The 27718-nt window shown below is 41.3% G+C and overlaps 1 protein-coding gene across 2 annotated transcripts in view; it reads left to right on the top strand.

The window, feature by feature from the left end:
- Positions 1-18972, top strand: part of sema4c (semaphorin 4C) — a 28002-nt gene extending 9030 nt beyond the window's left edge. Inside the window, exons 2-15 of one of the 2 annotated variants that reach the window (XM_002932567.5) lie at positions 8251-8383; positions 8897-9048; positions 9538-9600; positions 10366-10464; positions 11092-11188; positions 11828-11944; positions 12123-12274; positions 12913-13088; positions 13312-13456; positions 13867-14089; positions 14426-14541; positions 14815-14972; positions 15203-15270; positions 16655-18972. In XM_002932567.5, the coding sequence (XP_002932613.2) occupies positions 8284-8383; positions 8897-9048; positions 9538-9600; positions 10366-10464; positions 11092-11188; positions 11828-11944; positions 12123-12274; positions 12913-13088; positions 13312-13456; positions 13867-14089; positions 14426-14541; positions 14815-14972; positions 15203-15270; positions 16655-17499 (2511 nt within the window). In that variant the 5' untranslated portion in view covers positions 8251-8283 and the 3' untranslated portion in view covers positions 17500-18972. Of the gene's footprint in view, positions 1-8250; positions 8384-8896; positions 9049-9537; positions 9601-10365; positions 10465-11091; positions 11189-11827; positions 11945-12122; positions 12275-12912; positions 13089-13311; positions 13457-13866; positions 14090-14425; positions 14542-14814; positions 14973-15202; positions 15271-16651 lie in introns of both variants that reach the window. The other variant, XM_004912574.4, reaches the window with a different exon arrangement.
- The last annotated feature ends 8746 nt before the right edge of the window (positions 18973-27718 follow it).

Below are 27718 nucleotides of genomic sequence, written 5' to 3'. Positions count from 1 at the left end.
TGTCCGTCTGTTCAACATTATCCCAGATATGAGACAGTTAACATATGTCTGGCAAGCTGATGTCAGTGCTGCACATCTTCTCTGTGTAAGACGCCTTGCAACACTGAGCTTTATGGATTTGTGCTCTGCCTTCAAGACCTTCCTGCATCATCATCATCATCATCAGGGTTCCTGGCAGCAGGATGGGGGAAGGCAAGTGTTTAACTTAACTCTTTGCTGCCCTTGCTGTTTTAATCGCCTTCCCTTGCAGTATGCTAGAGGCCCTCACTTGGTGGCTTGTGGGTTAAAAGCTTTCTCCAGTAAGGAAGATTTTAGACACAGTTAATGGTGGTCTGTTTTACATCTCGGGTTCTGGGTGGGGGGGTGGAGCAAGGTAGAGTCATTGTTTAAAGACAGTTGGAGAGGTAGAGACATTGTTTAAAGACAGTTGGAGAAAGACAGAGGGAGGAGATGTGAAAGGTAGAATTACTCCAAATAGGTGCATTTACTGAATACGTCACTGTGCTACCACAGAAAAGCCTGCTTTATAAAGCGCTGCAAGAAAATTCTGATACCAAATGTACAATGTAGAACAGGTTTAGCAAAAAAATTGGTGCATTTACCATCATGTAATTTCTTATTTCAGATTGCAGGCCTTATTGTAAAGGACCCCCTCCACTACCTTCATCGGTCAATACATCAATGTAATCCGTATGTTTGTATGCTGAATATATTGGTTAATAGTAACAGCAATTTTTTTTGTTGTCCTAGTCTATCTAGGTGCATACGCTTTAACTATATCTGAACTCTTGCAGTTAAATGGACATGATTATGGAAGGCTTAGAATATATGCATGCCTTCTCTTGTTGAGTAGAAAATGCCCAGAGCAATTCTGCTGTCTATTATTACATTATAGCCACAGGGGACTGTCTCATTGGAGTTCAAAATTATTTTCATTTTAGCAGGTAAAGCAGTCCAACAGCTAATAAAGGCAGTGCCTGGAACCCTTCAAGTATTGTTGGGGTTCCAGCGTCCCTCCAAAAGCTGAAGAGAGGAACACAAAGGATGGCCTGAAACCATTACGTGATCCTAGAGATATAGACATGTTGAAGCTATAATGTTACTACCACAGCATGCCTACAGGCTAATGCTAAGAAGGAGTGGTGCAACTCCAAAAATACCACCACTTGCCTGCCATTTGTGCTTACAAGCCACTAGAGATCCTGCTGCAGGAAGTTTATAAGCCAATGATGGGCTATCATAATGACTTTTCAGCCTAGTGGAGTAGTAGATATCAGAACAGCAATCAATAGTAAGAATTACAAGCCCAGCTTGGGACTCCTCCAGTTACATGGGAGTAGGTGAAACAATAGGTTACCTGAAAGCAGTTCTAATGTGTAGCGCTGGCTCCTTCTGAAAGCTCAGACTCGGGCACAATGCACTGAGGTGGCGCCTACACACCAATATTACAACTAAAAAAAAATTACATTTGTTGCTTCAAGAATACACTTTTAAATGGGTGAGTGAATTATTTGCTATGTAACCGTATAATAACAGTATTATTATTATTAAGCACTATACAGGACATGTGGGCGTCCAGGGTTCCTGAAACCAAAAGATTGCCTATAGAGGAATGATATGGGTTTGGCTTGAAAGTTCTCTCTGTGCTACAGCTATAGATGTTGTCATTAGGGCTTGGCCATTTCATGACCCTTGAGAAATGCATGTGCATCCGTGCTGTTGTGCATAGCCATCACATTGGTCACAGTAATATAGCCAATGTATTGAATTACCTTTCTTCAGGATCATGTGTTTGTTAAATGTGTGGGTCTCTGTAGTGGTATAATGGTACAGCGGACCATGTGTACTCTGAATCTGTAATGAATTTGTGATGGGGGATTTACTAGTAAACTTACAGGGCTCCTCTATATGTCTAGGATCACATCATGGATTCAGGCTATCCTTTGTGTTCCTCAGTGCTATAATTAAAGTATTAAATATTGGCTATGATAAGTAGTAAAAGTGAATTGCTAATTTAGCTATAATATTAAACTGGAATAGGCTTATTGCGTGCTTATAAATCTGCACAGCTGGATCTAGGGTTAGGCACCTGCCTGGGGCTGCAACTCTTTTTGGAATGGGTGGGAGCATGTGTTTACAGCATAACAGTATATGAATGGCTCACCATTTGTCCAGTTCTTTTGTCTTTCCTCTGGTCCAGCTGGATTTTTTAGACAGGGGTAGTGGTGTAATATGAACATGGTAGCCACTAGTAGCCATCTCTGCCTTGGACCTTGCTCTTTAAGAATGATGCACACTAAACAGAGATAATCTGCTGCCTGTGTTGAATCCAGGGTTTCGGCCTTAAGCCTTCTCTAGGGTCTTGATGTAGTGTTTGACATCATGATAATTAGATGTGGTTATGGGTTATTAGAAAGTTCTTACTGGGTGTGACTTTCCACTCCCTGTGTTTCCTTGGCAGGCATTATCTGCTTCTTTTGGTCAGAATTTGTATGTACTATGGAAGTTATTTACCAGACCGGATGCAATGATGTGTGCAATCTTGCAGACCCTCTCTGGCTTTACTGCAGGTGTGGTTGAAGGAGCCAACGTGTTTATAAACCAATATATGCCCTATTTATAATTAAGGATTTGCTTTCACTTTATTTTTTTTCTAATCCACATTAAAATGATGGTGATTGATTTTAAAGACAGCCTTGAATCTTCTTAGTGGCCATGCTGGCATGAAAACAAAGCTAGTATTAAACAGCACATCCCTCTTCATGTCATACAGAAGATTTACCTAAAGAGGTGTTAATTTATTGCAGCCAACAGTGGCTGCCACTGGGCAGAACTAGTGAAAAAGCAACCAATGTTTCCTGCTAGGCTGAGATCCAGGGCCTCCAAAAAAAAGTTTGCTCACTTTAGTGCTACAAATAAAGCACCACCAGGCTCATCATTGTTTGATTCCAGTGCAGCCTATTCTCCCCCCAATAATATGCTTTTAAAAATAGAAGAGGAAAGAGCATGTAAAGCAGAGGCAAGTTTGGTCCTGCTGATAGTGAAAGTGGGATTGATGAGGGTATTTAGGGTCAGGAGAAATGCTGGCTATCCCGTCTTCTAATGACTGCCTCTGTGCTTTGACTGCTGAGATCTGACAGCTGCCTTTCCCTTTCATAAAGGCTTTGTGTTTTTATAAGAGCCCTATAAAGTGAGTGTTTTACAGACATGATTTCATATTTATGCCATTTGTTTCTTGTGCAAGTGTGTCTGTAACAACTTGCCCAACTGGGCCTCACATGGAGAAGGGCAGGGAACTGTTGCTGCTCTATATCATTATCTTGTTTGCAGCAGGATAAGAGGGTACACCCTATAACAGGGTAGGAGAATTTAAAGACATTGTTGGACTGGGCCTGCCAGGGCCCACCAGAAAACCTGACATGCTGGGCTTGTTTATAATATACGACAATTCTTGCAAATGTATTTATGTAAGCTTATGGTAGAAACGATAGCTGATAGGGGTTGTCTATTGCTGGGGCCCATAGGGAGATCCTCTAGTACTCAGGTCAGGTGGGGTTGCCTCCTGCGGTGTTTTACTGGCCTAGCTGGTAAAACTGGTGCTTCATGCCAATATTACTTGAAAATTAATAGGAAAAAAAAAACAAATTATAGAAGACCTAGAACGGCTAGTATTTTTTCCAGAAAAGGTAGCAACTTTACTTTCACACCAGTCTGGCCTTCCAGACCCTTCTAAAGAAAAGGTTGCCACTCTGCCTGGTCAAATATCCTGCAGTGGCAAAAGCTGGGGCTGCAGTTTTGTCCAAAGCCAATTTTTGTACTAATAACAGTGGGCTTTGCAGATGGCTTATTTTGTTTCTTGGCTGCTGCCATGTTAACATCATTATGAAATGATGATCACGTGTTGCGGCTATATTGATTGCATTGTCAGCCCTCTGTCTGCTTTCAATGATAGAGCCTTTAAAAAAAACCTTTTATAGACACTACTGTTGAGCAAGTTGCATTGAATTGTCCCAGAGTGAAACTGTGCTGACAGGATATGGGGGTGGGGATGGTGAGAGTTATAGTCTTGGTGATGACTGGAGTGCCATAGATTGCCTATACCAGAATGACCCTGTGCTAATACTGTGTGCCAGGTTTTTGTCTGCTTTTGAATGAAAGAGCCTGAAATTCTTGTCCCACTGAATGCCTGTGAAGAGTGAAAGGTCAGATGTGGTACTGTAAAACATTTGAATTGTAATGCTGAGTAAATTCTCCCCCAACTTTGTAATACATATTCATGCCAAGTGTATAAGGGCACATGCCAGCATGGCGTAGTCCAGATAATCGCTGCCTTTGTGCAGTGTGGGGAATGTCAGACAGGCAGCCCTACTGTTAGAAACTTGCACCATCAGCTCAGCATGCTGGGGCAGGGGGTTTATTACCAAAAATAAATGTTTTTAAAGGTAATAAAATGTTTTTATTGATTTCAGCGATATATGAAAAGTGTGTGTGTGTGTGTATGTATATGTATATACATACACTAGGCATGCCCAGCTACCAAATGATTTTGTAGCCTGTTGGTGACCCATAAAGACTATATGCTAACTAAATATCCTGAGGTCTCGGTTCATTTCCCATTAAGAGATGCTGTGTAAATACAGCCGTGCCATGGGATTTTGAGGCCTGGAAATTCTGTGCACCGTTGCTTATAGCAGCAGGCAGGGTAATTCCTGATTATTGCAGTGCAGCGGTCTCTGTCCCCCCCGCCCGGTGTAGATATTAGTCAGGCCCGCTCCCTGTTCTCCTTACAGTAAGATCCCAGTGGGGAGAAGGAAAGAGCAGCTTTGTTGGCTGGAGGAAATGTGCGAAACGAAATCCCCAGGAAGTGTATCCTGTTTAACACCCTTCCCCCTCCTGACTCCCACACTTCCCTTGCTCCCAAAGCACTCATCCAAACTGCCATCAAAAGTGTGGGTTTTTATTGGGCTCAAATCCCCCTCCATTTTATTTTTCTTTCTACCTCAGATTGCTTTTTTTTTTAATGCTGATGTTGATGATTTTTAGCTATATATATATATATATTCCAGTGCAGCCAAATAAACGTGATCCAAGCCTGAATATGATGCATAGGGGGTATTTAAGCCAAATTCCACCCACACAATGATTCTACAGTGATTGTCACACTGAGGATGCTGGGAGCAGTAGTTCACAGCTGGACTTTTTAAGGAGGGAGGATGTTGACAGCATATCTGTCATGTTTATAACCTGTGGCAGTACTTGAAACACCAGTGTGATATGTCACATAAAAGAGGGAAAACCCAAGGAGAGCTTCTATTTGATAACAACTAGCTGTGTATTCCACCCCCACCCCTAGCCCTGAGCCATGTAATAAGAGAGTGGGAAAGTACAGGCCAGACCAAGCCAGTTGAAATAATAGATGTGTGAACTGATCCTCCTGACTGGGATAAGATGAAATAAATGTCCCTTGCAGGGTTAGAGAGGGGGTGGCCTTTGGTTTTCTTGATCTTTGAGGCCATCAAGTGAATGGTCCTAACAATAGAGTATGCCCTTCTTTTGCTATTTACAAGCAAATTATCCAGGCAAAAAGGTTGGAAATCTTGCTGACAAGCTTGTAGCCCCCTAGGATAAGATCTAAACTGACCAAATTAGCTTTTTCCCCCAATATGCCCAGTGTGAGGTGGGCAATATTGGATCACATTAATGGAATACATCAGGATGAGAACCAGTTTTATCTGCTTGTGTATGGCCACCTTAAGTCTTACTGAAGAACCGACCTTCATTGTAGCATTAGGGTAGGGGTAGGTAGGGGCTGTCCTGCTGAAAGCCTTTGGGACGGAAGGATTTTGATGGACCCTAGCTTGCTCAGAGTCTTCATTTCACTCTATGAAATCTCCCAAGGAGGAGCGCGTAGATTGCTGCTGGGTATATTTTGTACAGCAGCATTGCTAGGTCTCCTTCCAAAGTTACTTTAGGACACATTGGTGTTAAAGTGCCACAGACCTATTGCTAATAGCTATTGATTTTCCTGCATTAGTTAAATCCCCCCTCCACCTTCCCAGTGTGGCTGTTATGAAAGCCGGCCAATAGACCAGGTATTCCTGAAGTTCTGATTTAATAGAACTGCACACACCTTGTAAGAAATAGAATCATTTATTGCACAATCGTTACAGCCAGGGGTATGACCCGACGTAATGTGGAAAATCCTTGTTGCAACACAATTACACAGGTACTTGTAGAGAGCCCAAGATGCTTTGTTTTATTGCTTGGTTAATCGGGAGGAAACCATTTTTCCTTTGTGCTAATTACTTCCTGGCCAGGAAAAACAACACTGTTATTCCCACCCTGTGTATTACTATTTTTATTTTGTTGCTATTTTGGGACTGAGGTAAATATATGTACGTGTGTGTGGTAGGGCAAGCAAGGGGAGAGCAGTTTAATGTGGCCTTACACATTCCAGACTTGCCCTTTCCTTGGAAGTTGACTGCTACCTGACGAGGAAGAGAGGACATTCTCCGCTAAATTTAATGCAGGGATGAGTGGTATTTGTGGATACTGGGAGTTATTGTTCAGCAAATTCTAATTGGCTACAGATGCCAACCTGACTTACACTGTAATAAACACACACACACTAATGAAAATTATAATGATGTAATATGTTCTCTCTTAGTTCACCTAAGGATTTCTTTTGTTCTCTGACTATAAATAATTACACGTGCCTTGCAGACCTGTCAATCTGAGGCTGCCTTAAAGTTGTATTGACCTGTTTGGCAGCGTTAGTATTTATATTGGAGGATAATGTAGCTACTTGTAGTTGGCACCATTGGGACCAACAACATGATGCACATGGCTCCTAAAAAAGCAGTATGCTGTACCTGTCTATATATGTGCTATCTCACTGGCCAGGGAGGTTATTCTAGGCATGGATATGGAAAATCTGTCAGGGCCACTTTAAGAAGTCTTTGTGGAAGCCTCTCAAATGGCAAATGTGGGCTATAGAATCTGGCAGCCTTATTTATTTCACTCCTGGGTCAGGTAGATTTGGGTTCAAATATAGGTGACCATTGCGGTTTCTAGTTGGGTGCTTGTCAGACCAGGGATGTAAGCTCTATCCCCTTCCCCGTCTTGCAACTAAAATCAAACACAGCAGTATAATACAGAGCGGGAAGACAAGTGTGCAATGTCAGCATTTTGCAGTTTAGGATAGGGTATGGCTTAGGGTTTGTGGGTTAGAGTTGAAGGCAGGTTGAGTTTTTTCATCCGTATCAGATGACCCCTTGGCTGTTTTTCCTATAGAACTCCTATTTTTAAAAATACTGTAAATTCTCAGAAGTCTTGTGCTTTTTGTGGTTTGGACAAATATTATATTGAACATATCAGCTGTATACTAAAAAACTGGTGTCCCTTCCTTCTAATTAGTTGAAACCTGACTATAATTTCATTTTTAACTTTAGTTGATATGTTGCCATCACCTACAGAGTTGGAAAGTGGTGGCAGTCCCACGAATGAGTTCCTACTTCATGCAGCTGATAACCATATCTATATTGTTGGTCTGTGTGAGTAAGACTATGGGGCCCATTTACTTACGAACGGGCTGAATGCGTCCGATTGCGTTTTTTTTCGTAATGATCGGTATTTTGCGTTTTTTTCGGAAAATTATCGCGACTTTTTCGTTACCAATACGATTTTTGCGGAAAAACGCGAGTTTTTCGTAGCCATTCCGAAAGTTGCGATTTTTTTCGTAGCGTTAAAACTTGTGCAAAAAGTTGCGCTTTTTTCGTAGTGTTAAAACTTGCGCAAAACGTCGCGCCTTTTAAGTTTTAACGCAACGAAAAAAGCGCAACTTTTCGCGCAAGTTTTAACGCTACGAAAAAATCGCAACTTTCGGAATGGCTACGAAAAACTTGCGGTTTTTCGCGCAAATCGTATTGGTAACGAAAAAGTCGCGATAATTTCCGAAAAGTCGTAAAGGCGCCGAAAAAATCGCAAAAAATACGAAAAAGTCGCAAAATGTTCGTTTTCCAATCGGAATTTTTCCAATTCGGTCGGAATTCGTGTCTTAGTAAATCAGCCCCTATGAGTATATAAATACTGCGGTGCATAGGAACAGAATTGATTACATGAGGCCGAGAGAGGGCCCTGTTTGTGTGTTTAGAATGAGGCGAAAATCTGCGCTATTAAGTTTCACGTGAGTCATTGTGCCCTCGAGTAATAATTTTCTCTTTTTTTTTTTTTTTTTTCTTTTTTCCACAGACTTCCAAAGGCAGAGGTCGTGCTTTGAACATCATGGCAATGTTTCCCAGCTGCTTCTTTGTTCTGGCACTGCTGCTCCGAGCTGAGGCCTGGGAATGGGAACTGACTCCGAGGAAAACCGTGCGCTACCATGGTGAGTCAACTGTGGGTGCCAATTTCCTCACTGGGTGCCGGAACAGCCCTTCTGTAAGCCTTTCCTACCAAGGGTTCCAGGTTCTGACTGATGTCACCTGTTTGTGTTCCTCTTGGACTCCATAGGGGGCTGATGTCATTCAGCAATTATAACTCCTGCCCCTTGCGATATGGCAGGCACCGACGTGTCACGTGGCCAATTGCTGGCTTGGCTAGGAGCGGTCTGTTGGGAGAAATACTGCTAATTCTTTAACTCTGAGTGTTACTGTCTGCTCTTATAGACTTCTGTCACCTCAAGGATTAGTGCAAAGTTGTGCTTCAGGGTGCAAGCCTGCCTAAAGCCTTGAATGGGGGGGTGGGGGGCAGCATGATGGCCATTTTGGATGAGATTTAAGGAGTATGCATATTTAGTCTAAAATATACTCCTGGCAGTGCAGTTTAAAAGGTCAAAGTAAGGTTTGAGAGTGAAACCTTATTTGTGTATATGATAGATATCTTCTCTTCCATGACTTAGGGGTGTCAGTGGTGCGACAGTCCTGGCGCAACGGAGTCTCCCAAGTCATGACACTGACGTTGGATGAGGATCGGGGGGCTCTGTATGTGGGAGCAAGAGAAGTCATATTTAGCTTAGACCTCAGTAACATCGGCAAAGAGCTGAGGCCTCCGGTGAGTATTTTGCTTACAAAAAATGACTTGTGTTCCTTAGCTTGATAATGTTTGGGGTTGGGCAAGCCAGCTAGGAAAATCAGTGCGTGGGAAACTAGGCATGTTTTTCTGGGGTGTAAGCAACTATTAGAACTGTATATTATTTTCTTTTTATTATTCATGTCTGTGCAGCTGGCTTTGCGCAGCAACCTGAAGCTATTTAGTAGTAGTCATTATTCATACGCTCCAAGTTCTGACTTCTGAAGCACATTAGAATATGCAACAAAACACCTGTTTGGGGAAAAAAGGGTGCTTTTAACTCATTAAGGGCCATAACCTGTACAATTTATGACCCTGACACTGGAGTTAAAGAATGACTGTATGGTAGATTTTACTTGTGATTCACTTGTCGTTATCCAGTATGGTGGCTGCAACACTGATTATGACTTTCCTTGCACTTTAATACTTTTAAGATTGCAATTTTAAATGTAAATTATGCTTATTGTTTAGATTATATGGCAAGCTCCAGCAGACAAGAAGGCAGAATGTGCCCAAAAGGGAAAAAGCAATCAGGTAGGTGAAAAGTTTCCCACCTAGAGTGGTTTATCTTAATATCAGTGTACTGTTAACCAGTAATGAAGGACATTAATTAATGGGTAGGTTGCCTGCCTCGCCCGTCAGCTATGCTAATGCATGGGGGGTGAGAACATGCTAGTAGATGGCTTTGGGCTGGAATCTTATCAAGAGATCTCTTCTTCATTACCAGTTGAAAGTAGTAGAAAAATGTGGAGGTTAAAAAAGGGCCACTGAACAAACTGTTTCAAACCTAGATAAGGACTGCCGAGATCTCACCACGAGACTAATGTCGTGTTTTAGGGCTTTGGCACACGGGGAGATTAGTCGCCCGCGAGAAATCTCCCTGTTCGCGGGCGACTAATCTCCCCGAATTGCCATCCCGCCCGCGAACAGAGAGATAGGGAGGCAGGGAGAACATTAGTCGCCCGCGAACAGGGAGATTTGTCGCGTGCGACTAATCTCCCCGTGTGCCAGAGCTCTTAGGGTGCAAGCACATTCTCAGTATTGTCTATGGCAGGGGATTTTTGGAGTTTAGTAGCCATGACAATTAGTTGCTACTAGTAGCTCCATGTGTTTTCACACTAAGGAAAGTAGTAATCTGACTAGTGAGCATAATTTAAAAAAAAAATGTTCTCCTTCCCAGTTTGCCATTTTGGCCTAGGCTGGCCACAAGCTTCCTTCTAATCTCCCATAGGAAGTAGTCAAATGATTTCTGCGAAATTGCCACTAATAGCCACATTTTTTTTTTCTATAACATTGCAGACAGAATGTTTTAACTACATCCGCTTCCTGGAAGAGTACAACCAGACACATCTCATCACTTGTGGGACGTATGCCTTCCAGCCCAAGTGTGCTTACATTGTGAGTAGACATTCTATACATGCTTATAGTTTTCAATCTGTTTGTAGGCTCACAAAGTCTACGTGTTAAACATTTTATGGCTGGGTCCAAACTACCGGTTTGGCACTGTCGGAGGTATGATGCTTTGAGCGAAAGTAGTTGTACTGCAGAGTAATGGTAGCATTTGACTGCTGGGGCAGTTGAGACAGCTGGCGATTCTCCAAAACACTAGCAGCGACGTCCTGGTGTGGATTACTTACAACAATGCCCTGTGCCATGAAATAGGGAGATGCTGATTATAAGCCATGTAGCCATGTCTGTGACTCTGGCCATAGGCCAGCAATGCACACAGGGATCTTAGCATTTCCCTGGCAACAAACCAAGATTAGCTGTGGAATTGTTCACTATAGTTTTTGACCAGTGTGTGCTTCAGCTTGTGTTTGCTTGTGTAACTGCAGGCAAGTAAGGGCCTAAAGCAGAACTTGCAGTGCACTTTCAGCTACTTTCTCAGGGTGTTCAAATACCCGGGGATAATTAACAAGAGAGACTTGCATTGATGCTTATCCATGTACACACATGCTTCCCTGGTGGTTAACTCTTGTACTCTAATTGCAAGCTCTTTTGACTTGACTTGATTTCTATGTGCAGGCACTGTCTGGATTCACACTGGATGCAGATAACTTGGAAGAGGGGAAGGGGAAAGTTCCATATGATCCAGCCAAGGGCTACACTGGGCTTATTTTAGGTGAGTTAATCATCCTCTTTTCTCCATTGGTACTGTATTTATGGTAAAAAAATCATGTATATATTTAGCAAAATAGCACCCGTAGCTTGTAAAAAAGCTTACTAATGTAAATAGGATGGTCCAGGTGCTCCAACCCAAAACCCTCAGCTCTAGGGAGTGGACAAAGCGTTAAGCATCAAACCAAGAAAAAACAGGGGAAGGGCACTCTAGTAATCTAAAAGCAGGCCTTAAATGTACATACAACAACATTAGTATTTAAAAGGCTGAACACCAATAGAAAACAAGACGATAAGATGATTAGAAAAGGGGGAGGAGACTATACATCTTTGGAAAATGTAAAGGAACAGCACCTATGCAAGAGAAGGGACATAAAGAAATTGCATTCAAATAGATATGATGAAATGTCTGAAGAAAGATAAATAGAAAGGACATTTAAATGTACCCAGAGGAAAAGTAGTTAAATACATTGCTATATTGATATCAATATGGAAGAGTAAAACGTTTTTTAATGATAACAAGAAACATTAAAATCGGAATGCATTTCTCTTGGTAATCTAGCATGAAGAGTGAATATCCAAATCTGTATTTATGGTGTCAAACAGAGCAAGGCCTTATCTTTATACTTTTAATGTTCCTCAGATGGAGCCCTGTACTCAGCCACCATGAACAACTTCCTTGGAACAGAGCCTGTGATTATGCGCATTGTGGGGCAGCATAATATAATGAAGACAGAGTATTTGGCATCATGGCTGAATGGTAAGTGTTGGACATTTACAGAATTGAAGGAGGTTATGTTGCAAACTTCATTATTCTGGGTGTTCCAGACCAGTTAAAGCTAACTACAGATTATTTCCTATGGAAACTTTCTCATGTTACTTTTACAAATCCACTCCATACCTTGCCTGACTTCACCGGATTTCATTCTTCCCTGCAGAACCAAACTTTGTGAGCTCGGCGCACATGCCAGAGAGTGTGGGCAGTGAAATTGGGGACGATGATAAGATATACTACTTTTTCACCGAACGGGCTCTAGAATATGACTGCTCCAGTGAGCAAGTGGTATCCAGGGTGGCACGTATCTGCAAGGTGAGATGTCTGGCAAGGGTCCTGGGGCAGAGCATGTTTCATTTTAACAAGGCTTAGATAGACTGGATTGTTTGCTTTTAAGAGGGTGGTTCACTTTTAGTATTGTGTAGATAGTGGTATTCTGAGACAATTTGCAATTGGTCTTTGTTTTATTTTTTTTTTCCCTGGTTTTTCAGTCTAAATACCTATTTCGCAGCTCTCCAATTTGGTATTACGGTCTTATTTACCCTAGCAACCAGGCAGTGATTTGAATGAGAGACTGAAATACCAAACTGGAGATTATATATAATCAATAAATAATGAAGACCAATTGCAAAGTTGCTAGGAATATGGCATTCTATATAAAAAGTTAACTTAATGGTGCACCCTATTTAAACAAAAGAATCTATTTGGCTTGTTCCATGTTGCTCGCCCTACAACAAGGTGGTATAAAGTAAAATTGTTAGAAGGATCTTCACCGTTTCTGTGAAATAAAACTTCCTCCCAATCCGCATGGTCCTGGCACCCTCTAGCATCAAAGTGTAACCTTTCCTTCCACTACTTCTCTGTTTTGAAAATAGGCTTCCTTCCTTGCTTTGAATTCCACATTGCTTATCTTATGGCTAATTGGGGCTATATCTTCATATTTTGTCTTGTAGGGGGATTTAGGAGGGGCTCGTACTCTGCAGAGGAAGTGGACTAGTTTCCTCAAAGCCCGGCTTCTTTGCTCCATCCCAGAGCTTCAGCTGAATTTTAACCTTTTAAAATCTGTATTTAAGCTAGAGGCCGAAGAGTGGCGCTCCACTCAGTTCTTTGCTGCCTTCCAGGCTCGCTGGTAAGTGGTACCACTGAAGCATTCTGAACTGCTGTACTCTGTATGTTATGTGTTAGGGAACAATGCAAAATATTAGATATCCGCTGAAGTTCCAGTAATATAAAGTAAAATGGCTTTGTTGTTTCATTGTGACAAAAGGTCCCATGGGAATATACAAAAGTGTAAATGTTTTGGATGCAGTGCCAAGGCTTTTAGCTCGGCTAAGAGTGTTTTTCTATTTTAGGGGTGATTCTCCAGTGTCCGCTGTCTGTCAGTATTCCATCCATGACATCCAGAAGGTCTTTGACGGACCGTACAAGGAGTACCGTGAGCAATCCCAGAAGTGGGGTCGATACTCTGACTCTGTGCCCAGTCCCCGACCAGGATCAGTAAGTACTATTTATTGGTATAAAACAGTAGAATGTATTTATGTATACAGTCTTTTTGTGTATGTAGCACTTGCAAAGTGGAAAGAAATATATTTATTAGGGCAAGAAACATGCAAAAATTCAGGCCTAATCCTGCTTTTACTCAAGCCAAGTTCTATACAAGGAACTAATATTAGGATCACATGTAAACATCACATTGTATGGGTGTCTGTGCAGCCTTACTCTGAGTTTTCTCCCCATGTGCATGTATTTGGCCACAGTCACTTAAATTTTGTTTTGTGCCGCTGTTGGGTCCCTGCTTGTACCACTCTGTGGGTAGATGAACCTTATTGGGAAACATTTGCTGCTAATTTGCTGAAGAGTTGGGTCCTTGAGTAACAGAATATAATGATTTTTCCTTCTCTCAACAGTGTATCACCAACTGGCACAGGAATCATGGAGTGTACAGCTCTCTGGAGCTTCCTGACAATACCCTTAACTTTGTCAAGAAGCATCCGCTAATGGACGACACTGTTATGCCTTCCCAAGGACGTCCATTGCTGGTCAGAAGGGGAATAAACTTCACAACCATTGCAGTGCAGAGGACCTTGGGTTTGGATAAGGAGCCTTATGATGTCCTCTTCATTGGAACAGGTAAAGAAGTGCTCTTGATAGGCATAATATATATATGACACGCATGAATAGAAATGACCCAGTACCATAGAGTAATGGCACACTGGGCACTTTCTAGCAATTAGTTGCCTAAGTCACTAGACAGGAACCAGCACATAGCGGCAGTTCTCATTCACTTTACATCGTGGACATGTTTATTTATTTAATTTGTGTCCCTTCCATGGAGTAAACATAAAACTCAGGCAATAAAAGAATCTGTAAAATGCCCGGTCTGTCCTTTACTCATAGGTAGCCAGTCTACCATCTTTTGATAGGGGTTCATCTCACTCACTGTCATCTCTGTTCCTTTTATTCCAGACAATGGTTGGGTAAATAAAGCTGTGAGCTTTGGATCAACGGTGCACATAATTGAGGAGCTGCAAGTATTTGACAAATCCTATCCTGTGAACAGCTTGGCCGTTTCCTCCCGCAAGGTAAGTCTGCTTCTCCTTCCAGGATGCCACAACTTGCCCTTTGGCCACCTATTGTGATCTTCTATTATCCTCTGTCCCCTAGGCTTCCAATCCTATAGTCCCAAGAAACTCTTTCTATATTATATTTTATATTGCATATTCCACCTCTCTAGACTGGCATTCTATTTGACTTGCCACTACCCTATTATTCTATCCTTGTTACTGTTGCTCTTAACAATTTACATTGATTTTTAAAAATGTTTATTGTAACCTTTAATTTTTTTCCTCTTCCAGTCTCTTCTGTATGTGGGCTCACAATCTGGGCTAGTGCAGCTTCCCTTTGCAGACTGCAGTAAATACCGCTCCTGTGCTGACTGCATACTTGCTCGAGATCCCTACTGCGCCTGGAATGTTAATATTAGCCGCTGTGTGCGTGCCGATGAACAGCACAGGTAAATTGGGTTAGGCCTTAGATACTATTCTCTTGTGCATATGTGTGATTGTGTGTCATTAGCAGGTATGTGCAACCTGTGGCCCTGAATCTGTTGTAAACCATTAACCCCCACCATGCTACTGACAGCTTAAATGTGGTGCCTGGAGTTGTCATTTAATAACAAAGGCCTCGAATTGCCCAGGACTGGTTATTTATTTATTTTTTAACAACCTGTCTTTATATTTACAGGTCTGTACTCCTTCAGGATATTCAGGACTCCGACACATCAGTATGTGAGGTGCAGAACATGAATGCAGGTCAGTGTTGGGAATCCATGCAGAAGGTGTTGGTTTCTGTAAGAAAATGTGGACTAAAGCTGGCCATACATGCACCAATAATGTCGTACGAAACCTCGTTTCGTACGATATTCGGTGCGTGTATGGTGAGTCGACCGATATCGCAGGAGGCTGCTGATATCGGTCGACTAGCCGATCGGGCGGGTTAAAAGATTTTGATTGAGCGCCATAGAAGGCGCCTGATCAAAATCTGCCTTCAGGGCTGAATCGGCAGAAGGAGGTAGAAATCCTATTGTTTCTACCTCCTTATCTGCTGTTTCAGCCCCGAACGTTAGTGGCCGATTGGAACGATCTTTCGTGCGACCATCGGAAATCGCCACATGTGTGGCCACCTTAAAAAACCCATCTTGGAATTCATATGAAAGTCCATACAAATACAAAGCACATAGAACAACTTTCTTTTTAAATTTACCTGTATTGCTCATCGGCACGCACACAGAGGTTATATAACCAAATTCACTAGTTATATAACAGTGTAAATCTTTAGAATATCCTTAAATTAGAGAGACTGATTCTGTTTAAGAGTTAATATGACTGTTAAGTCACAGATTATATCTGGAATGATTTTCCCATATTATTGCATGTGTGTCTTCAGAAGGAGGAAGTTTTGATTAAAACATATTTGTCAAGTCTTTTGTGTGCTGCCATGCTCACTATTAGCTGGTCACGGTCTCCATTAGCTAGTTATATAACCGTGTAAATCTATATAATAATCTATTCACTCAGACATACTGTATGAAAAGCAAACATGCTTTAAAACGTTGTGTTTCAGGCTGATTTATTGAAAATTTCTCCAAAAACCCCACTGGTCCCTACTTCCTGCTGCCTCCTTTCCTAGGCTGTGCAGGGGGGTGGCTGCCCCAGCACACTGTACTGTAGGATAGGATCCAATCAGCAGCTAGGCTGACCTGATAGGGAACTGATGCCTATCTTTGCTTGTGTGACTGCAGGGCTGTGACTGCCTAGGGGGTACTACTGTCCTTCTGGCTGGGACCACTTGAACACGAACCCTCATTTGAAACAGGGACCAAAGAGAATCTCTAGGGAGCTCCAAGAAAGGGCCCAAGGGCAAAGATAATGATTATATTTAGCCCAAATTAAATCCAGCATCATATATTATAGACTACAATATTGTGGAGATTTTAACTTCTGCTATGTGCCTTCTTTAAATTATACTAAAAAGAGAGACTGATCCCACTTAAGAGTTGAAACAATTGTTCACACAGTGACACATAATACATCTGTAATGATACATTAGAGACTGTGTAGGTGTGTTTCACGCACATAAGGGTGTGTTTGCAAGTTTGCTGTAATATATTTACACTCTTTTTCTTTTGTCCAGCAGTGAGATACTTTTCAAAGAACATTACTATTGGAATTGGGACAAACGTGGTCCTTCCTTGCCAGTTATCCTCTAACTTGGCAGAACCTATCTGGACATTCGATGGGCAAGACATGGGAAGTGACCAGGATGATTCTGTCCTCTTTGACGCCACTCTGCAGGCACTGGTCATTCTTGGCGTGGGCACTCATCATTCTGGTTCCTACGTCTGTTTCTCAGAAGAGCAGGGAACCCGACTGACTTCAGAGAACTACCAGCTTACTGTGGTGGCCTCGCCTTCCCTTATTCTTGAATCTCGTGCTCCTTTGGATGGGCTGGGCCTGGTGTGGATGATGGTGATAGCACTGGGGGCTGTGTGCCTGGCCCTTTTCCTAGCTGTTGTCTACCTGCGCAGGAAGTTAAAGGATGAGCTGGAAAAAGGTTCCAAATCTATGGAGAACACATTGGTATATCCTATCAAATTGCCTTCCCAACCCAAGACACCTAAGTGCCTGCCTAGTGCAGACTCTGATGAGAAACTGTGGGACCCTTCCTCTTTCTACTATTCTGATGGTTCACTGAAAATTGTACCTGGTCATGCATTGTGCCAGAACAGCACTGGCTCCTCCTCGCCTTCTGGAAATGGTATTCCTGGGCAGCCTCTTCCTTCACCTCCCCTGCATTCACCCAACCATATGCTTTTAGCAGGGGTTCGGGGCTCAAGTAGTAATGGTTATATCCGACTGACACTTGGAGGGGGAGTGGCTGAGGAGCACCCTCAGCTGGGGGACCTTAATGAGGAACTTCGGTGGAAGCTAAAGCAGAGGCAAGCATTACCAGACTCCAATCCAGAAGAATCATCTGTTTGACACTGTTTTGTGCCTCTTGCGCAGTTTGCACTGGTATAAATTTTATTATATTATTTTTGTTTTAAACTACCTCAGGGACTAGAGGTGTGGTGAAGGGACAAAGCCAAAATGAAAGCCCCTGTCCATCTATGGACTGAAAATATTGGGTATGAAGAAGGACCAAGTTCTCATGTTGCCTTGGTAAAGCTCCCTCTCCTGTAGTTTGATGTTCAGTATTTCCAAATGTACCTAACCTAAGCCTTTGTGGGCGTAATAAGAGAAGAGCTCGCTAAGAAGATAGTTAATCCTTTACCTTGCTTGTTTAGTGAGTAAAATGAAACCAGGCAACATCCCTCTTCCTGGAGGTTCAGGGTCACCGCAGCAATAATGCATGAGAGACTCCAGACGATTAAATACTTTATCGGACCATGTTGGCAGTCCTTTACCAAGGGAAAGGGTTGCAAAAAAATCATTCTCGCCTTGCAGCAGTTCAGTAAAAAAAAAAAAAAAAAAGTTCTGCAATAAATCACCATGCACGTATACTGTTTACATATGTTCAGATGAGGCTTATTCAGAATGACGTCAACTGTGACCGAAATCATCCATGCTGCTGCCTCGGGATCGCTGTGTAGGAGGAAGAGGTCAGTGCTCAGTTAAAAAGAAGAGAAGACACAATTGCAGGGATCTGTTAGAACCATTTGTACTGTAGTATTCACACTTCCAAAGTCAGTTCCACTGATTAATTTATCCTTTCCCCCCAATGAGAAGGACCAACCACTCCTGTACGTACAACACTGACTTGCTCAACCCTGTCTGTTGCTTTGCATCAGGTCACACATTAAATGACTGCCTCAATCACATATTTCTGATGCAGTCGCTCTGTGGTTGATGAGTGTTCGTGTAAATGTGTTTTTGAAGCATGACACAGATGTGAGTTTTGGATAAACTAACCTTTTTATTTTAATAATCTTTTAACTGTATTGCTCTGTAATTATTAAGGGAACTCAGACTATTCCTTTTTTGTAACTGCTGGGCAAAATTCAATGAATTCTCATAGGGCCAAATATTCGGACATTATTTTTTTGGATAGAATTTGCAAAAGGTATGTCATACGGATAACTCTGCCAAATGTCCCACACTCCCTCGTGTATCTGTGTATGGCGGGATGGGCAGCCTGTGGTCCTCCACATGTTTTTAACTGCGATTTCTACAACAAGATGTTGGTAGTTCAGTAAACTTTTGGAGGGCCATGAGCTATCCACTGTTTTGTGTATTTGATTTGATATTGGAAGATGCCTACCATCTTATATTGTAAATAATGTTTTGAGTCATCAGCACTATAAGAGAAAATCTTGTGTGTACTGTAAATATTTTTTTTTTTTTAATTTTTCCTGCTCTTAAAATTTCATGTGTTGGTAATTTATTTACGTTATATATTTATTTCTGTAAATAAGTATTTTTATATTAAAGAAATAAAAGCAATTGTTTAAAGAAGGATGGGTACTGTCTTTATAACTCTGATTTATAAGCTTATCTCCCTTCCTGCCTGTGTAGTGCATACCTGCCTTCGAGCGACACCCTGAGGCCACGACGCCCATGAATGTTGCTTGTTTTGTAAGCACCTATATATCAGATGTTACTTCATTGTACTCCAGTTTTTGTATGTAAAGCTTGAGGTCCCTCTGCTTTCCAGAGAATTTGTGCAGCACCCACTATGAAGTGGGGGGTGCACATTTTCTACATAAGCCCAACTAAATGAACTCCTGTTAAAAGGTGGGTGTATTTTCCCTATAATTTCAATAGACTGGTAGTTCCCAAACTGGGGTGTGGTGGGGGAGGCCTTAAACATTGCTAAATACAGCTGGAACCCAGCTTGAAGGTCAGGGAGTTATTTGTGGTGAGAATGCATTTGCTCTCCTAGATATACTTGGAATTATGGTTGAATGATACCAAAGCTTTCCTACATATGTAACCTTGTTAAGAGCTAATGGGGGGCACTTGAAACAATAAAGTCCTACAACCACTGTTAAAGACTATTTCTGCAAAGTACTTTAAGGTGTTAAATATTACAGGATAGCCGTATACTGGCCAACAAACGTCAGCACATTATACAGTCGGTGCATCTTTTTGCTGGAAACAGTACCGCTACAAACAAGTAAAAAGGGTCTGAATGACAAGTATAGCTGCCTGTACAGGGTACAGGTGGCAGAGAAGGTGGATAAAGACTAAATGAATAAGTGTATGGAGGAGAGCAATAGTTTGTGAGAAAAGGGGGAAAGACCAGTGAGCTATATCGAACAGGGGAATGACCCTATGGTTTCTTTGCACCATAAGTATGCTATAGATGCCCCGATCCCCCCCTTCATTAAATTAAAGTGGTCCCACAATAAAAATACTCCAATGAGCCTCTAATGCTTAATCTCGTGTTCTAGGTTACTAAATGCAGGCTTTGTTTCAAAAAGATTCCAGATCTTAAAGTAGACAATTCCCAGGCTTGTGAAATGTACACTAGTTTTGGGGATGTGATTCTGCTGGTAAACGTCTGCCTTCTCCCCAATCACTGAAGCACAGGCTAACACTTGAGTGGTAGGCAGATAGATGGATCATATAAAGATATGCACTGAGATATAAGGATACAAACCACTGGTTTTGTGACTTATTTGATTCTGCGCTCCCTTGCAGACCTAGCATTTTTGTTAGGGCAGCCCTTCATTCATCCAAGATTACAGATATATAAAAACATTGCTTGAAAGCCATGTAGCCATAGTTCCATACATTCTACCAAAATGTGATCCTAAATGGTCTTCAGGCTGGGTCTTCCCAGCCAAAGCCAAATGGTCCAGTTTAGGAACTCTGCCAATCTCACACCAGCCCTTGCTGTCCTGTTCTGCAAGTCTATACACAGGCTCCAGGGTCATATACAAATACTATTACAAACCCTTAAAAGACCTTTATGTTATTTCTTTTCTAAACTTCTTTGCCCTTTGTACTCCCAAAAGCCTTGCAATCATTCTGTGTGTCATTTGCCACTTCCTTGTTTGCTCGTTTGACTTTCACTCACTGGAGCCGTTAAACATTTCTACCATATTCCATAAAACTAGACGATGCAAATAACATGCAATAATAACATTATCAGAATTTCTTAAATAACATTTTTGGGTAAATTATTCAAAAGCCTGAATTGCAAATCTCTGAAAGAATGCACGGTTCCTTCTCTTACACCAACTGTCCCTTAAACACGTCATGTTGAAGCTGTACGGAGGTTTTGAATAAAATTCATGTTTTTCATTTCAACCTCTATGAATATGTGCCATTGTACTCCATGATAATGTAAAATCCCACTCGCATTCTACACTGCCTACTCAACATTCCCTCCAGTCTCACTTTAAAGGCAAAGGACATCAAAAGAACGCCAAGGCTAAACATGCTTTTTTTTAAAAAAAAAATGTTTTCTTTCTTGTTTGATATTTTGATTTATTTACACTTTCCTGTCTAGGAAATAGGATGGTAGTTGCCAAACCTGCTTAGCAGCTCTGCAGCTTAGGAATCATTTTAAATTGAGGCAAGTGCCAATGATGAGGTTGTGGAGGGGGGGGAAGAGGGCATGTTTACTGGCACTAAAACATGTCAGAAAAAGTCACATATAAAAATCGTATCACACTGGAACCTGCCTCATTACAATAATCTATTACAGCCAGTTGACATTACTGTAATTAGTTGGAAGAATACTCTTCTTAATGAGCAGTGGTCACCCTGTGACCTGCTTGAGAGGCATCCCGGTGTCACAGTTTTTGCCCCCAGGCACATTTGTTCTTCATGAAATACCTTTCAGCAACAGGCTATGCTACTTTGGGACACATTTGTCCAACATGGCTATGATATGGTATAGTGTACTTTTGAAGTCTCCGTTTGGGATATGTTTTTAATGCTTTCAATAAAAGTGAGTTTTTAAATGGATGAAGCTGCAGTTCCGATGCTCTGTGAATTGGATTATCTTATCGGTTGAAGATGTCTGGTCTAGGGGCAAGGCACTCAGTGGAGCACAGAGCAAGAGGATACATGTGAGTGCTCCCCTGTGGTTTTGATATTTATATTGGGGTAAGTGGTAGTGATGGAGGGGATCATTAGGGATGTAAGGAAAACTAAAGATCAGGATATAAAGTGGCTGGAAATGCTGCCCTGTATGTTTTGAGATCTGTACCAGCACGGCCCTTTTGCAGGGATGATCTGTGTTTCTGAAGATGCCCCCAGTAGCTCCCCATCTTCTAACAAGGGTCCAAAGCATAGTGAGCATAGTAAGCTGTGTCTCGGACACAGTAAGAAGATGGTGAGCTGCCATGGGCAAATTTGATGGGCAGAGTCATTATTGTTATAGGGCTGCTGATCCTCTGGGCCAGTCCAGTAAATTCAGTATATAAAATGCAACATTTCTAACCATATTGTTTTTAAGACTTTATCCTTTAAAGGAAAACTATACCCCCTGAACAATGGGCCCCCACCCCCTAATAAAAGTATATAATGACTTGTGCCTTTGGTAAATACACCTAGAAAAAGGGTCTTGTGGGAGGCTAAGTCCTATGAGGTGTTTTTTGTGAGCAGCAAGCAAAAAATATATACTGGGAAGCATGTGCAGCATACTGATTCTTCACATTTACTGTTTTCAGCTCTTTCCCATGAACTCACTGGATGCTATTTTGGTCACCAATTAATTGCACAAACACTCTCTCAAACACACAGCACTAAGGGCCTCAAGAGACTGGCGCCAGCCCTTAAAAATGCTGCTCTGACACTCACTGCGCTGTCTAACCTAACCGAGCCAATTCATCTTTATCATAATACATTTAGTATGAGTGTTCTGTTAGCCGGTAATGGTGATACTGACACTTTCCTATGAAAATCAATAGGTACATGCCAGTATTACTTGGAAATAAAGGCCAACATTTTATTTTTGTACAGAACTGCTCCGGGGCCAATGATTGAGTCGCGATCAGGAGTGGCCACTTCCGTCATGTTGGCCTTGTGGAAAGTAGGATCTTTTCTGAAGTGACACAACAATATGCTCTATTTCAGGCTTCTCAATAGTGTCTTAAGTGGCAAGTACGGGCTGGGTTGTGGGCAGTTGTGTACAAAATAAAAATCATGGTACAGCCCGGCCAAGAGATTTGGGCGCCCAAGTCCACCCAACAGCAACCTTCCCATACACCAGCATACAACTTTCTGCCAGCTCACCCCTCCCATCATTTGCCACCATCCAACTGCTAGCTACTGGCCTCACTAACCCCATAACTATGTGCAAAAGGCTCAGCACCGTGTTGGAATAATGTAATTTTTTCCCTTCAGATTACCCCCCCAACCAAGGCACCTACCACCAACCCTCCTTTCCCAGTTGTTCTGATGCATTTCACCTAATTTTAATTGGCAGCATCAATATCCTATACAATTTACCCTAGCAACCAGACAGTGGTTTGAACAAGAGACAGGAATATGAACAGGAGAGGGCCGGAGAAGAAAGATAAGTAATAAAAAGTAACAAAATTAAATAATGTTATAAACATGAAGATGAATGGGAAAGTTGTAAGAATAGGGCATTTTATGCACCTCCCCCAATCATTATATTTTGTAGGCAGTGTAGAAAGGGGTGATTTGTGTATTAAAATACACACATGTATATTTAAATACTTGCTGCAGGGTTTTTGTCATCGCTATGCTGGCATACTTATTTAATTCCAGTGTTATTATTATCAGGCATTATATTAGTGGAATTACCTATAATTTCAGGGGGTAAAAGATGTACAATATGTAATACATACAGAAAAACTGATTATTTAAAATCAAAGGCTGCTTAACAGCCCATTGACTCCTCTGTGGGGATAGGTAGTGGTATTGATTGGCTACTGACCAAGATGGTAAAAATGATCTATGGCAAGTCATCCCCCATAGAGTCTATTTAAGGGCAGTGGCCCATGGTTAGATTAAATCTCTGCTTCCTTTGGGCAGGTGGTAAGAAAAGGGCCCTTATGTGAGCTTTGCTTTTTTTTCAAGAAATGGTGGCAACCATAGGGTAAGGGTGCTTTAATGAATAAGTATTGGCTGGATTATTATTGGCTGAGAGTAAACTTTTTATCCTCAACCCCTAAGTATTGGAGCATGGGTCTCTTCTTCCTGTTAAGCAAGTTACCTATTACTCAGGACCTAAATAGGGATGTTTATTTTGCTGTGGTGGTTCTTAGTGCATAATAAACATTTAGTGTTACAGGTCAGTCAAACTTAAGGTGGCCATACATGGGCAGATTTTTTAGCTGGCGATTCGGGTCCTTCAGACCGTTTCGTTTGGCAACTTATCTTCCCATGTATAGGCACCCCCAATGGGCTTACCCAACCGACATCTGGCCTAAAATCGGGCAGATCTCAATCCGGCAGAGTTGATTTTCCCATCAGATTGAGAGCTGAGGCAGTCCTTGGCTGACAGCCCATTTACCCGCTCTTTTAATTGGATCATTTGGCACTAGGGCCAAACAATCAAATTAGCCCCATAAAGCCCACCTAAGACATATCTGGGAGAAGATCTGCTCATTTGGCGACCTTGCCAAACAAGCGGATCTTAATGTGTATGGCTGCCTTTAGTGACACTTAAATCTGCCTTTAAATCTCTGTTTCTAGAGAAGCACTTCTCCATTACAAAGCCCTATTTGAGTCGAAAGCGGAAGGAAAGAAACCATGAAACCATTATAATTAGGAAATGCTCCAGGGGAGCTCTATTATATAAGTATTTTGTTAATCTTCAGAAACAGAGGGGGCTTTTGAAATTTGTGTTCTTAGAAACATGTCTGCCAGCTTTCAGTTTTGGGGCCTATGTATGTCTCTTATATGTGTGTTGCACTCCCGTAGGTTACCTCACTACAGTGCTATTATGTAGCTTTAAATGCAAGGTAAAGGGATACAGGTATAGGACCTGTTATCCAGAATGCTCAGGACCTGGGGTATTCCAGGTCTTTCTGTAATTTGTGTCTCCATCCTTTAGATAACCTAAAAATTAATTTTAACTTTAATTAAAATAAATAGGTTTGTTTTGCCTCCAATAAAGATTAATTATATCATAGTTGGAATCAAGTACAAGGGACTGTTTTATTACAGAAAACATAAATCATTTCTAAAAATTAGAATTATTTGCTTATAGTGGAGTCTATGGGAGATGGCCTTCTCATAAATAGGAACATTTTGGATAACAGGTTTTCTGCTACAGAGAGAAATGATGTGCAAGGAGAGGAGATGTGAAATAACATACAATCACAGGTTAAATACTTGGGCTTTATTTAAAACTCAACAAAATAAGTATTGATGCCAGGGAACCTGCAACCAGATAGCAAATACAGATCACTTATCAGAACTTTACTGGCCAAGTGCATGTCTTGTAGTGAATAGGAAATAATGGCTAGTTTGAAGGCACAAAGGGTGTTTGCCTAGAGGTCCTTCTGGCCAGAAAATGTCGTTGGTGAAAGTATATATTACATATAAAGACTTTGTTCAATAATTCAAAGCCAAATGCTGGAGGATAGAGGACAACCCTGATTTCAATTACTGGTTTCTAAGGACAGGGATCTAAGATTCTAGCATTACCCAGGCTCAGTCTCCTCTCACTTTGTCCCTGTTCTCCTCTGTTTAATATTCTGTTTATTATACCAGATCATTGGCTACTTGGTCACCACTACTAATTATGTGTAATGCTTATGAGAGATGTGCAGGTTATCTGTACTGTAAATTACATTTAAGCTGTATTAGAACCACTTAGATGTGGTCTAGAAAACCATTGTATGCTCTGGTGTCAAAATATACAAGAGGTTTCCTCTAATCCTGACAGATCCCAAACATTCTTTCATTTAGTATAATGTATTCAGCTTCTGGGAAATCTGCCCCATGTGGGACCGCGCTGCTGTTTTTCTATTTTGTTTGGTTTGATGAATATGACATGAGAAGCTTTTCAGCGAGGGAGAACAAATCTAAAATATGCCCTTTAGTAAATGGAATCGCTTAAGTCCCAGTCCACTTTAGAGCCCATCCACTGCACTGTACAGAGTGGGATGTATTCCTGCCCCTTCTGGAAATGTATCCCTGGAAGGGGATTTGAGCTTTTACAGCTGCTTACATATCAGCATTTACTTCCCGTGGGAGAGCAAGAAAACTGGAGATTTGTTTTCTTCTCTCATGATTTCCCAGAGTCTTTTTAGGAACCAAGCCACAGGAGGGGGGGCTATGGAAAGTTAACCCCTTATTTAAAGCTGGACATATGAATTGTTTATGCCTCTGGTTGTGCGAAAATATACAATAGATCAGTAGAAAGCCAGAGCATGTTTATATCAATCTATTTTACAATAACTTTGACGCAGGTATATCAAGTATTGTATTTCATGATTGAATATGGTTATAAACTGTTTAACTTAGTACAAACAATACAGGCAAAAAGATTTGGACAAATGACTGATTTGGGTATCTAAAATACCAACAATGAAATGGTGAATGCAACTATATTTTCTATTATACTAGCCTTTATTTAAATAGCACTTTACAGAGATGATTCATTCCTATTGGAGATTACAATTAAAGTTCTCATACACAAACCAGGGTCCATTTTACAGGAGCCAATTAACCTGCCTGTATGTACAAGTGGAGTACAAGGACACAAACACGGAAAGAATATACAAGCTCCTTACAATAGGGCCCAGGCTTGAATTGAACTCAGGATCCCAGCGCAGCAGTACTAACTTCTGAGCCACAGTGCCACCCATTTTATTTTACTAAGACTGAACATAAAAGTTTGATAATAATAAAATAATAGACTTTTAGTCACCACAATTTCGGGTTTTAAAAGTTATCTGTCTGTCTTCGCCCATAGGGGCTTCACTGTGGCAAAGACTGATGTGAGTGATGAATAATCTTTGTAAAACGCTGTGGGATATGTCAGTGCTATATAAATTACAGGTTAACAATGCTCAGTTTCCTCTTACAGTACTAAAACAATGGCAGGAGAAATGTCTCCTGATGACGCTGGCTGTAGTATTTCATATGCCTGTGCCCGGCCTGACACAGTGGTTCTGGGTGCAAGCACATTCAAAAGCTGATGAGAGCATTGGGAATCTCAGCCGTTGTTTATCTGCAGGCCAAAAATCAGCCCGCATGGCTTTAGTCTATTCACAAACTAGTGACCTTGCAACTGCCCTTGCAGCTGTAAATGACCCCACCAGACCAAGAAGACAGGTGGCAACCCTATATTGGATCTGCGTATTAACCCAATCTGTTTCTACGCCCAAAACACTGGGGGTTCTTCATCAGGGCCACAGAAAAATGCAGGTCCCCAATGTGCCCCTGATGAAGGACCCACCCAATGTTTTTGGGGATTGAAATAGATTGGATTAATATAAAAAATCTAATAAAGTTATATTTTTATTCACTTGAGTGTCCTGTTGTTGCCTATTTTCTGTATATATTGGGGACATAAAAGATGACCCCTGCAGTAAGCACCTTATAGTAAGTTTTGGTACATATGGTACCTATAGTACACCTATACGAATGGTACATATAGGTGTGCGCCACCAGTTATAAACAATTCATCAAGGTATGCCGACCCAATGTACTAGTGCAATTTGCATGTACAGTTACAAATATGCTCAATTTTGTGTGCAATTTTGCACTTGTGATTGCATTTGTAAATCAGCCTACGAACATTCTTTCCCCTCTCAGAATGTCCACTAATGGAAGTCACTATGCATAGCGCTCCGAAGTATAAAAAAAGCCAGAAGTATGGGGGGAAATACACAAAATACAAGTGACTGTAAAAGTCTTTCACTATTTTCATTTTGCTCCCAAAACAACAGGCACTAAAAATAATACTGTCCCTTGTTGAGGTTTTAAAAAGGGATATTGGGGTCAGATACGACTTTTTTTAGCTGAGCAATGTGTCTATGCTGAGATGCAAGAGAACAGCCAATAGCACTTTCAGATTATAGAAAAAAGAGAGAGTAATAATAGTAGAAATCTCTTTTGTGTGAGCTATGTCAATAGCACACGTAAAACCTACAAAACACAGTTATTATAGTTATTATTATTTACCAAAATCATTCTGCTAATCATGAAAAAGTAGAGACCACTTTCCCAATAAAAAATGTGCTTGAACACTGGATTTCAGTACAACTGTGCAGATAGTAATAATGCCAGAATTCTAATTAAATACTTTAAAGGCAGAAAG

Source organism: Xenopus tropicalis, chromosome 3, assembly GCF_000004195.4.
Source record: "Xenopus tropicalis strain Nigerian chromosome 3, UCB_Xtro_10.0, whole genome shotgun sequence".
In the NCBI taxonomy this organism is placed as follows: Eukaryota; Metazoa; Chordata; class Amphibia; order Anura; family Pipidae; genus Xenopus; species Xenopus tropicalis.
Note: the sequence above shows the minus strand (reverse complement) of the source record. Positions and strands in the feature narration are given on the sequence as shown.